This window comes from Miscanthus floridulus, chromosome 16 (assembly GCF_019320115.1).
Source record: "Miscanthus floridulus cultivar M001 chromosome 16, ASM1932011v1, whole genome shotgun sequence".
Lineage (NCBI taxonomy): Eukaryota > Viridiplantae > Streptophyta > Magnoliopsida > Poales > Poaceae > Miscanthus > Miscanthus floridulus.
Genome location: NC_089595.1, coordinates 23,608,168 through 23,620,074, shown reverse-complemented (window position 1 = coordinate 23,620,074; position 11,907 = coordinate 23,608,168). Strand labels below are relative to the sequence as shown.

The 11,907-nt window shown below is 50.0% G+C and overlaps 1 protein-coding gene across 1 annotated transcript; it reads right to left on the bottom strand.

The window, feature by feature from the left end:
- Positions 1 to 363: 363 nt before the first annotated feature.
- LOC136512989 (putative F-box/LRR-repeat protein 22) lies at positions 364 to 4,345 on the bottom strand. Its single transcript, XM_066506990.1, has 2 exons — positions 3,923 to 4,345; positions 364 to 1,344 (listed from the first exon to the last, which is right to left on the bottom strand). Exons 1-2 carry the CDS (start codon positions 4,276 to 4,278, stop codon positions 699 to 701), a joined length of 1,002 nt encoding a protein of 333 aa, XP_066363087.1. The 5' UTR covers positions 4,279 to 4,345; the 3' UTR covers positions 364 to 698.
- Between the last annotated feature and the right edge of the window lie 7,562 nt (positions 4,346 to 11,907).

Here is an 11,907-nt window from a genome sequence, read left to right as displayed (position 1 = left end):
CATCATCACCCAAGGAATTAATAGCGATCACTTGTAGCCTCTCGTTGAGGGACGATCACTGGTAGGCTGAGGAGCTGCGGCTGAAAAGCAACCAGCATGAGAAGTACCAAGAGGGGGCTCAAACCCTACTCACTAAATCATATGCATCACATATAGAGCATATGGGAAGTGCTTCCTAGCATCACCTGAGTCCTGAGTCAATACTCATCTCCGTCAAAATGGCCGAGCGTTAATTTGACAGGGGAAATATACGGTGCAAAACCACATACTGTGTAACATGTACTCAGTAAAAATATAAAAACCAATTAAAAAAAATGTATTTTGACTGTTCATTTTTAAAAAAAAAAAATTCGACACATCCATAGGGCATGTTTGGATCCATAGTGCATACTAACATGTACTCACATCTCTAACATGGCCAAGAGGTATATATACAAATTTTTTGGCCCTAATAAGTTATTATTAAAATATCAATTAAAAAGGTTCATCAAAATATAAAAAATCCAACCAGTCTACATCAATTAGAACCAGTTTAGCTACTCCAGCTTCTTACAACAAATGGAGAGGCGCATAAGTATAAACATCAGGGAGATTCCATCCTAGCTACCCGAATCTCAAACACAAGGGGATGCCAAACCATTCCAACTCACAGCACTTCACATGGGGCACCGAAAAGCTGTTCCAAATAATTTCTTGCTTCAGATATCAAAGTCATCATCGTACATGCCTCCATCTGAGACTGTGTCATCGAAATCATTCATATCATCAAAATCAGCATCATCATCTTCGGTGACCACATCCAGCAGATCATCATACATATCCAACTCAAAATCAGAGCCCAAGTTAGATATGCTGCTGACGATGTAAGCCCGATACCTGAAGTCAGAGATGGAGTCATGAGGAAGCTTCAGATCTCTTATCCTAGCACATTTCGATTTCAGCGCATCGTCCATTTGTATGTTGTAGCACTGGCGAATGTCAAGGGATTCAAGGCGAGGGCAACGGTCAAGGATTGCCATGAGTCCGTCATTGGTCAGCTGGTTACCAATCAACTGAAGTTCTTGGAGCCCAGGCATGGTGCTAGCGATCCCTAATGCTTCCGTGTCATCATCCATGCCCTCGTAGGGTGCAAACTCACTTTGAAGAACAGACCAGCGCTCATTCAACCTGAAGCATTTAAGTTGTGGGCAGGCTCTCCCAGTAGTCTCACACATGCTGCCATTCAATGAGCAGAATGTAACATCTAGCTCCTCAAGCAGAGGGAAACAATTAATTGCCTCTGCAAAACCTTCATTAGTGACAGAATGGCACAAGCAGAGATGGAGGCTCTTCAATGAGGGGGCCCTGCATGCAGAGTGTGTAAATATGGATGAGTTTAGCTTTAGTCAATCCAAAATAATCAGGTGCCAGACCCAAGCTGATTTCTAAGATCATAACAGGCAGAATAAAAACTTGTGCTACTACTTCAGTAAATCAATGCCAGTTCTTAAATCAATCAACAACAATATATCAAAAATTATCTAAACCTAATTGGAGGCAAAATTCAACACACAAACCACAAAAAAAAAAAAAGCTCAATACTGCGTGAGTTGACACTTTACAAACAATCTACGTATAACATCTTGCTAAAGGATTGAAACAACACAAGGATAACGAACCACAGTAAAACACCTCTAACAGGGATAAGCATGATCTCAGCATAAATGAGAACTCAAACTTGCTGAAACTGGTAACTGTAGTAAATCAAAGTTGGTACCGGGTCCAAAAAAAACGTAGTTGATGCAGCAGCACAAAAAAATTATAGGTGAGCTAGTTCAATTTGTGGAACTTGAAGCAAACAATTGCACACAGAAAACACTAAACAAACAACAACAACATAGCCTTTCAGTCCCAAGCAAGTTGGGGTAGGCTAGAGTTGAAACCCAACAAGAGCCCCAAGTCAACTAAACAAACAACAAAAATAAAATATCAATTCTGACTAAGAAGTCATTTGCAAGCATTTACACAACGCTAAACAACACGAGTAATTTCAAGTAGGAGAAAGAAAATAATCACAGATGATAGTAATAATTTGGCACCAGACACTTCAATTACATTATGATCTTTTCCTTTTATAGCTATATAAGCTGAATCTAGTTATAGTAAATGATTGTAGACTAATATCAAGCTGCATGGCATAATCAAATTTGTCAAGTCAACATTCAACATCAAGCTATTATTATGAATATGCAGCAATAGGAACAGGAACTGAGTTTACTCGGTTGAAGGCATGGGTGTACACCCAGACCACCAAGTTCAAGTCCTTGTTGAGGAAAATTTGGGGGTCTATTCTTCACATCATAAATAAAAAGGCACCTAGTTCCTCCTAGGTTGGTCAAGCTTTTACACATATGTCACAGGCAACAATTTAATTTTCTTCCTCAAATACCAGTCCATTCAGAAATTCTCTGACAAATTCTTAAGAAATCAGACAATAGGGTGAAAGATATGCAAGCTGCCAAGCTTCCAGATACTCTGAACATCAGAGACAAATTGTTATGTAGTGTGGGGCAAGCACTATTCCCACCAGGCCAAGAAGAACAGCACGATAACAACAGTGACGATAATGGAGTGGCAGCGTGTGTGGAAACTACAGTTCCAGTCTGTTAGGAGTTTGATTGGTTTGTTAGTTCAGTTTCTTAGATTGCTTCGAGTTGTTAGTGATTGGATTGATAATGCTCAGAACTAGGAGGTTGTTGGGACTCGGTGCTTATATAAACCTAGATGTAACCATGAACTTAAGCAAAGACTTATCTTCCTTCCCATCTCTACCCCTCTTTTACTTTCCTCAACATAGGGTGTCGAGATGAAGAAGCTCACCCCAGCACTGACCATGACTACCATCTGCGTAATCACTAATCAGGGTCCTCCCCTTCCTGCCCACTACGCGAATGTTTCTTCTCAAGAATGCATGAAGCAGGGTTACTAAAAAAATAAAGGTCAGTGAAGTCTGAGAAACAAGATAGTTTGCCATTCGCCAAAGGTGACAAAGACATAAGAATCAACTGCAGAAAAGGTCATTAGCTAGCAATATTTGGATTCATTCCAGCAACGATGGCTAATGCTTCAACTACAAGAGAAAGGTTTGTTATAGAAACCATGGACCCTACTAGTTTATTGACGAACTGTTAATTCTTCCTTTGAGACAATTTTTTTGAAAGACATAAGTTTCCACGTCGAAGATATTGAATTTCTATATCCTACTATCAAACAGCCCATGAATATTGAATTGTCTAATCCCAGAAATCCTGCTCTTGACCTTCGCTATATGGCCAAAGGATCTGCTTGCAACTGCCTCACAGTTCCTTTGGTGCACCGAGACGAGCCTAACATCTAGAGTTCTAGACAAAATCTAGCTAGGTCAATGTGGAAAAAGTTCAAGGACTAGAGACAAATGCTACACAAAAGCCACATGTAAGATGCATGCTTTTAATAATTGCATTTTTTCCATCCATTTTTATTTGGCTACTAAGTTTTAAAATTGTCTTGTCCTCGAAAAAGATCATAAGGATAAGACATCAATATCAGACCCGTACTTTCTTTTCTGCAAGTGAAAAAGGTGGTAAATTCAGATCTCTCGTATCGACCTTAGACTGATTAACCTACTCACAGCATGTCATTTTATCCTAAGTAACCGAATCCCGTACACGAATAGGCAGACGAAGGAAGACCAACAGTCTGATCTAAATTTAGATTGAGGTGGAATCGTACGTTTAGCTAAGAATGCTCTTAAAATGTAGAAAGATTAACATTTTTCCTCAAAATTGGTTGCAGTAATCATGCACAGTGAGTACCAACCACGAATTAGCTAGAGGCTGTGTCTCCATCCACCATTTATAATAACAAAAAGAAATGCAAACGGAGTGGGTAAAGCTTCCCCGACCTCTGAGAGATGTAGCGGAGGAGCTCGTCGTTGACGAAGGTCTCGGCCCCGAACGCCTCCATGGTGCCCGCGGAGCGGTCGACGGCGGCGCGCGCCATGGCCTCGACCTCCTCGGTCTGCAGCTGGTCCCCCTGGTAGGTCATGTCGACGCGGCGCCACAGCGTGGGGTCCGAGGCCGCGAGACGGCGCCACGCGCGGCAGACCAGCCCGGCCCCAAGCAGGATCTCCGCCACGTCCAGCTTCGCGAACACGGCCGCCAGCGCGTCCGACGGCATCTCCGCCCAGTCGCGCGCCTCGTCCTCCGCGGGCACCATGGGCGAAGCCGGCGGCGGCGGCAGCAGCGAGGAAGAGGACATGGGGTAGGGTTAGGGTTCGCCGGCGCCCGGCTGGGTGTGGGAGTGGGGAGGGATAGCGCCGGGAGTAGGTGACGAGTGGGGATGGTTGTGGTTGTCTACCCTTTGGCACTGTGTTGGGCCACGTCTAGGCTTGCAAGTGGACCGGGCTACGCCGCCAGCCCGCTCCGTCAGCCTGCATAATCCTACAGGCCAGCCCATATATAGCAGGGTTGAATGGAAACCCACTAGCACCTCCCTCCAGTCGCCTCCAAATTCTCTCTCCATGGCACCTCTCCCTATCCGATCCGATCCGATCGGCAAGCCGCCCAGTCCGCGCGCCGCCGCGGCGGCTGCCCTGGGCTCTCCCGCGCCGCGTAGGACTGTCTCCGACCAGACCTATTTCATGTTTGATAGCACTACATGTAAAGGACCTATTTCACGTTTGGATAGCGCTACAGGTAAAGGGTTTGTTGACAGAATATTATTGTTAGTTCTCCAAGGGGTATGCTATAAAGATAGATTTATCGACGGAGAGGCGTGTAATCAAGAATAAGAAGATAACAGACACACATGAGTTAGACAGGTTCAAGCCGTCAGTACGACGTAATACCCTACTCCTGTGGTCTGCTGGATTGTATTGGCTATCATATAATATTGCGTAAGTTTGGAGGGGGTCCCTGCCCGCCTTATATAGTCTGGGGGCATGGTTACAAGTCGGTTAGATCTGAGAGATAATCGAAAAGTAATAACAGATTACATGAATCATAGGATCATACGTATCCTAACAGATCTCGTAGTATCTTCAGGATATCTTCCCGGTGGCTTGCGGGAGGCGCCAAGCAAAGTCGTCGTCAGAGGGGATCTCCACCACCTTGGTTTCACGACCCACCGGCAGGCGTTCTGACTCCGTCCCAGCCATATCTCCCCTCGGCACCTCCAGCTCCGACCGGGAGGGTGAGCCGTGCGGCCCCCCGCCTAGCGAGGCAGGGAGCCCGGTCTCTTCTCTTCCACCGCAGCCGATGGAGGCGGGGCCGCAAGGGTCACCTCCAACGCGGCCTCCGCCGTCACCACTGGGATCGCCACCAACACCGCCACCGCCGCTGCCGCCGTACTAGCAACCGACCCAAGGGACGCCGCCTCTGGAAGGGAAGGACCCACCGCCACCGCCATGCTCTCCCCGCCGCTCGCCACGGCGCGCTGCAAGGTGGGCCTCCAATCCTCCCGCACAGGAGTTGGGCGATGCTCAGCCCCATCAACATCTGGCCGCTGTTAAAAAGTACAGGTCAGTCATACTCCAAAAAACTCAACAACGAGATCAAAAAAAGAAAACAAAGTAAGGCATACCAGGATGTAAGCGGTACGACTCTGAAGCCCTGACCCGACGTCAATGGGCCCACCGGGCGAGGACCGCTCCTGGGTTGCGACCCACGCCCCCTCACTTCAACCGGAGGGGAAGTCGTCCCAACCGGCTCCGTCTTAGCCCGCGAGTCACCACGACTTTTGGCTTAGGGCATGCCGACCGGGGCAGCTGGCGGGGCATCCTCCCGTTGTGGGTCACATGCTGGCGCCGGCCCCGATGACGCGTAGGTGCGAGCCCACTCCTTTGACCGCCTAGCCTGTCCCGCCGCGCCCACGGCAGACGGGGACGAGGCCGGTGACACCTCAGAAGGGCGCGGTGACCTCGCTCGCTTCGCCGACGGCGTCCGCACTCGCAGCACGCTTCCTCAGCGTTTGAACATCACCATGCCTCTCTGCCCCCTACTCGCCGCCAATAGACGCGGCCGTAGGATCGCAACGCTTCGTCGAGGTCGCAACGACCTCCCGGCTTTCCTCCTCATCGGAGAAGATTATGTCATCCCCCATCTCTGTGGAGTCCTCCAACTCGAGCTCTAACTCGATGTCACTCCTATTTTCTCCGGCCCGCACACGCCGGGCTATCTCCTTCTCCTTCTCATGCTTCCGTTGAGCCTCCTCGGCTTTCTTCTTATTCTTGGCATCAACCGCCTCCTTCTGGGCGGCCTACCGAGCTGCGCCCTCCGGCCCCTTCAGAAGGTGCGGCCGGGACTTGTAAACTTCAAGTCCCTACGAAACAGGTGACTCAATCAAAAAATAGGAAACAAAAGGGGAAAAGAACACAGAGTAAAGAGAGTAGAGTATACCAGTTTGGACACCACCATAGAGTTGAGAGGTCTGGGATTTCCATCAAGGGTCTCTCTAGGCCTCAGCTACAACACCTAGTCAAGACGACTCCAGACCTTGTCGTTTGGCAGCTCCTCCGGCGACGCATGGTCAGGGTCCATCAGACCGCTGTACTTCCACACCGGCCACATCCTCTCTGCCAGCGGAGCGACCCGACGGCGAAAGAGGGTGTGGAACACCCGCACCCTGTCAAGACCGCGCCGCATGAGCTTCTAGAGCTCCGCCTTGATGATCTCCACCTTCTTCTTCTGTCGGCTGGTGTGGCCCCACGACCAGCTCCCCAGCTTGTTCGGCCTCCCCCCGGTGAATGGCGGGAACGGCGCCTCCGCTGGGTTCCTGATATAGAACCATTCCCCGTGCCACCCCCAATTGGAATCGCAAGGGATGTACATGGGATACGAGCCCACCACGCTTGGCTTCTTCTGCAGTGCGAAGCCCTCCACTGGCGCGATCATGAGCGGCTTCCCCTCCGACAAAGCTCACCCAGAGAACATCCATCGAAAGAGGTCCGCATGTGGCTCCATCCCAAGGAAGGCCAGCGATATGCAGCACCCCAGTCAGATTGAGGTGCTGCAGCTCCATGCCCCACTCATTGAGAAGCCCGCGCAGGAACCAGTGCGCGGGGTATCCTAACCCATGCTCATGAAAGGCGAGAAAGGAAACAACGTCATCGGCCTGAGGTTGTGGGAAACCCTCCCTCCTAGGAGCCCTCCAGTGTGCCACCTCCTTCGGTGGCAGAAACCCCTTCTCGGCGAAGGCCTCTAGCACCGACTTTCTCATGACGGATGACCTCCAGCTCGACATTTCACTCCGGGTGCACAAATGGATCTATGAGTTTTCTCCTCTCCCTCGTTCTCCCCTTTTTCTCTCCTAGGAACCACCATGGCACTCAGACGCTCTTGGCGAGAAGGAAGAAAGAGAAGAGACGGTAGATGAGGAATAGGCGAAGGAAACAGGGCGAAAGCCCTCTCCCTTCTCCTACTTAAAAAAGGGGATAGCAGTTGGGAAAGCCGCGGCGATTAGGGAAAGGCGAAACAATGGGGGCAAAAAACTCTCTCCCTTCCCCCATTCAATGCAGATGGGATACGATGGGACGCACCCTAACCGATGGGACGCACCCTACTCGACGGAACAGCGCCTGGTCAGACAGGACGTGGCCTGGGTATGGCCCACCACTATCGCACATCAAGCACAAGAACCAAAGCGCCACCACATGCAGGTGGCCCTCCACCTTCTCAGGCGGGACTTAGAAAGGCCCAACCATAGGATCTCCGCCCAGGAGAGACCATCGGGCTTCCTAAGTCGATTGGACGGCTCAGGCAAACACCGAGAGACAGGTAAGGAGCAGAGGGACGCCCCATGTGGGCCATGCCGACTCTGTCATGAACGACGAGCGTGGATCCCGGTCGGACATTTTCGATTCGAGCTCCTCAAACCCCGTCACTTGAGTCATCAAGGTAACGTTACCAACCCCCACTATTTGTTTATATATAATCATTCATACATCTATACACGCATTCATTCATTCCATACATCCAAAGCATTGCATATGTAGTCAAATGCATCATAACGCTCTGTGTTGCATCACGAAGTGGTAGTTGCCTCATTCAACATGAGCAATGACCGACTGGTGTTCGAAGGCTAGCCCATGAAAGGCTCGAGGCCACCTCGCGTCAAACAGAGCTAGGAGAGAAAACGTAGATGAGCCCCGAGTGGCCCTCGCCTAGTCTGCCCCAAAGCAGACAGGGTCATCTTAACCTTCTCGTTCGATCCTAAACCTCTGCCAAACCCATAGAATCACCATCGAGGAGAGGCCAGTGAGCCACCCGGGTCGGTCTCTAAAACGACCCAGGCATCTGCCGGGTTGTAGGTTAAGGAGCAATGGAATGTCACATGAGGACTATGTTGACCCTGTCACGAACGATGGACCCATATTCCACTCAATCATACCCATTAGCGAGCTCACCGAGCGCGCACTCAAGCCCGAGCCATCGAGGCAAGTGACGTTAGCTCAGCCCCTCTGGTTGCGAGAAACCGCGGATGGGGTAACGTACAAAACTCAACCAACCCCTATCAAACCCATTAGGGCTCAGGGGCTCAAGACACCTAAATTGCCTTGGCTACGCCCGACGCGTGGGCCTAACACCAGGATCCACGAGCTCTGTCTCGCTCGATCCCTAAAACAACTGCCTCGACCACGCATGATGGTTCCACGAGTCCGCCTCGACCGATCCCTCGGCTACGCCCAATGCCAGGATCCGTGAGCTCTGTCTCGCTTGATCCCTAAACAACTGCCTCGTCCACACACGATGGGTCTGCGAGTGTGCCTCGATCGATCCCTCAGCTACGCCCGACGCAAGGATCCATGAGCTCTGTCTCACCTAATCCCTAAAAAATCGCCTCGGCTAGGCACGACACCTTGGTTGATGACTCTGTCTCGCCTAAAATGCATGCACACACGCCCACTGACAAAACCCCCCTAGGCGATCCTACCCAAATCACCCGGGGCTCGGGGGCAACACCCGCGGGCGCGCTCGCGTGCACCCGCTAACAAAACAAAACTTCCCCCGCCGTTAAGACAAAAATCCCCCTAGACGATTCTACCTGAATCGCTAGGGGGCTCGGGGGCTCCTGTCGGGTTCATAAACCCGGGGTCCCTCATGGACCGACTTTCCAGCAAAGGCTCGGCCCAGCAGGCAACATTGCAAATGACACGTAACTCCTAGGCCGGCCCAAAAAAACTAAACGACAGGCCAGAAGGGTGATCCAAAAACTCCAACCAGAAGGCCTGGCTGAGGAGGAACGACGTCCGCTTTCGACTCCGGCCCGCCTCTTCGACCAAAAGAAGAACAACGCTCGCTTCCAACTCCAGCCTATCTCCGGATGACCCCTCCGACCGGAAGGCCTAGCCAAAACACCACTTTCGACTCTGACCCGCTTCTCCGACCAGGAATGCGTCGAACCCATGCTTACTGCTCCTCTCCGATTGGCGCAAACAGAGCCGACTGGGGCCAACTGACCGGGGACGCCCGCTTAGTAAGGATCAGGAAATGGACTAAGAAAGTAAGGCAGGGCACTCAAGTCAACCATAAATACCAAGGACCGTACCCTGTACACCTGCAGGAAAGTACCCTACGACCTCCCTGGCATGATAGAACCCAAGTAGTGTTGTAGGCGCCGATATTTTCCCCTACAGTGTAGTGGGCGCCATAAATTCCCATGCTAGACAAACATGGTAAGGCACCCCCCACATGCCTCTGGGCATCAACAGTATTGTGGGCACCGGCATTCACCACACCAGGCGAACATGGTAAAACCCTCTACATACCTCTGGGCATCAACAGTGTGGCAGGCACCGATGTCTGCCATACCAGAAGAAGACGACGCAACCACCCATGTGCATCTGATATTAAATAGTGTTATGGGCGCCTATAATCATCTTATACCCGATGGTGTGGGCAACAAGACTTAGCATATGTACACTCTCTCCTCTCACTTGTAAGGCCATCCCCTTCATCTATAAAAGGGGATGCGCTCTCTCCTAAAGAGGGAGATCGATCAGTTCACTAACAGCAAAACCACTAGGCTCCAGGGCTCTCTCCTGTACGAGAATCTCCTCCTCGTATTCCTCAATGATCTCCTCGTACTCCTGCTCGTCCGCAGGCACGAACTCTACCAACTCGTTATCTATATGTATGAAATGATGATGCAACACTTAATAATACGGCAACAACAACTCTTAAAATAAGAATACATCTATCAAGCTATTAAGCTAGCTCTACCGAGTAAGATGCTAAGTTACCTATTACTACCACTAAACAGGTATGAAACATCGCATGTATTATCTTAGCAACTAACGACGTCCCTATTCTTATTATCGATTTAATATATATACTACCACAAGGAATACGTAGCTACCATATTTCTCAATACATTCCAAGGCTACAAAAATTATAGTGAGTACCTAATACTGTTATGAGTCTACTGTAAAATTTTCAGAGCGAGTGCTTCTATCATTTCATCCCGAAAATTTATTCTCTAAATAATCATAATAACAACAAGCATATTACAACAAATAAAGTAACCCTAAAGATACCACAGAACTGTATGAACTAAATACACTAAAAGCTAGATCATGAATTTAGGAACCTAACAAAATTTACTTCATAATTTTAGGTCGCTTACATAATTTTATATTAATTATCAAAGATCAGCTCACAATTTAAATTAGAAAACCATTAACTAATTCCTTAGAAAAGAAAAGGGCAAAACCACCCAGCGTGGCCCATCGCGGCTCGGCCCACGCCCGCACAGCACGCGCGCACTCGCGACCCACCGGCACGACCCAACCGCACCGCAACGGCCCGCAACGGGGAGGCCCGCGTGCTTTGGCACATTTGCGAAAACACCCCTGCGCTAATACCGAATCGATCCGCAGTCCACATCACTATTCCTATAGTCTGGACTTAAGAAATCTAGCCCTTAGAACCATCTATCTTTACCATGGCCAGATCCTTGGGCACCCGTACGTGCACCACCGCGACAACGACGGCACTGGGCGGTGACACCGGCCAACCTAGCCGCTCCCCGCCCTCGATAGCGAGCTGATGCTCACCTAGATGCAAATGCGAAGCGGTGGGCGATGAAGCGATGAATGGAGACGTAGTCCAGAGCTCCCTCCACGGCGGCGACAGCCATGTTCCTATGAGCCAAGGCACAAACAAAGCGAATGAACCAAAGGATTGGCACAAGCAACTCACCCCAAAGCTACCTATGGTGATGGCTTGACTGAGGACGGACCGGGTGAGTCTGTCCACACGCACATGGCAAGCTCCGCGATGCGCTGCGGTGGCGCGATCATGTCAGCGGCGCCAGGAAGGCAGTAGCAGTGCAAGTGGGGTGCGCACATCAAGAAGGACTGCGAGGTGAGGCTGGGGGTGCAACAAATTGGGTTCGGGAGGGCCAGGCGGGTAATGCCCATGACAATGGTGGCTAAGCCTTTAATGGCATGACGACGGATGTCTGGCTCCAAATTGAAGCTTGCCAAGTGTCTGGGTGTGCTCTACTCGTGCAACACGTGCTTGGGCGCGGTAGCGGTGATGCGGAGCCTACGCGGCGGTGTGCGCCATTGGGCGAGCCGGCGCTGCAACGCTAAGTGCTGAGGCACGGTGACCACGCCCAGTCGCTAAAACCGGCCGAAAACATTCCACACACGGTTTTTAAAGCATCCTAAAAATTCAAATCGTTGATTCAAACACCAAACCACCTATGCAATTCTCAAGAGGGCATATTAGGCTACTAAAACCAGCCCTAATACCCCCTCACTCCTTAACCTGATTACTCTACAAAAATTGCCAAAGTTAGCCTTGTCAAACCATTTTCTGACTTAAGAAATTTGACTAAGTCTTGATCGGATTCACGTCAAATTCAATTTCCAAGCTATTAGGTATG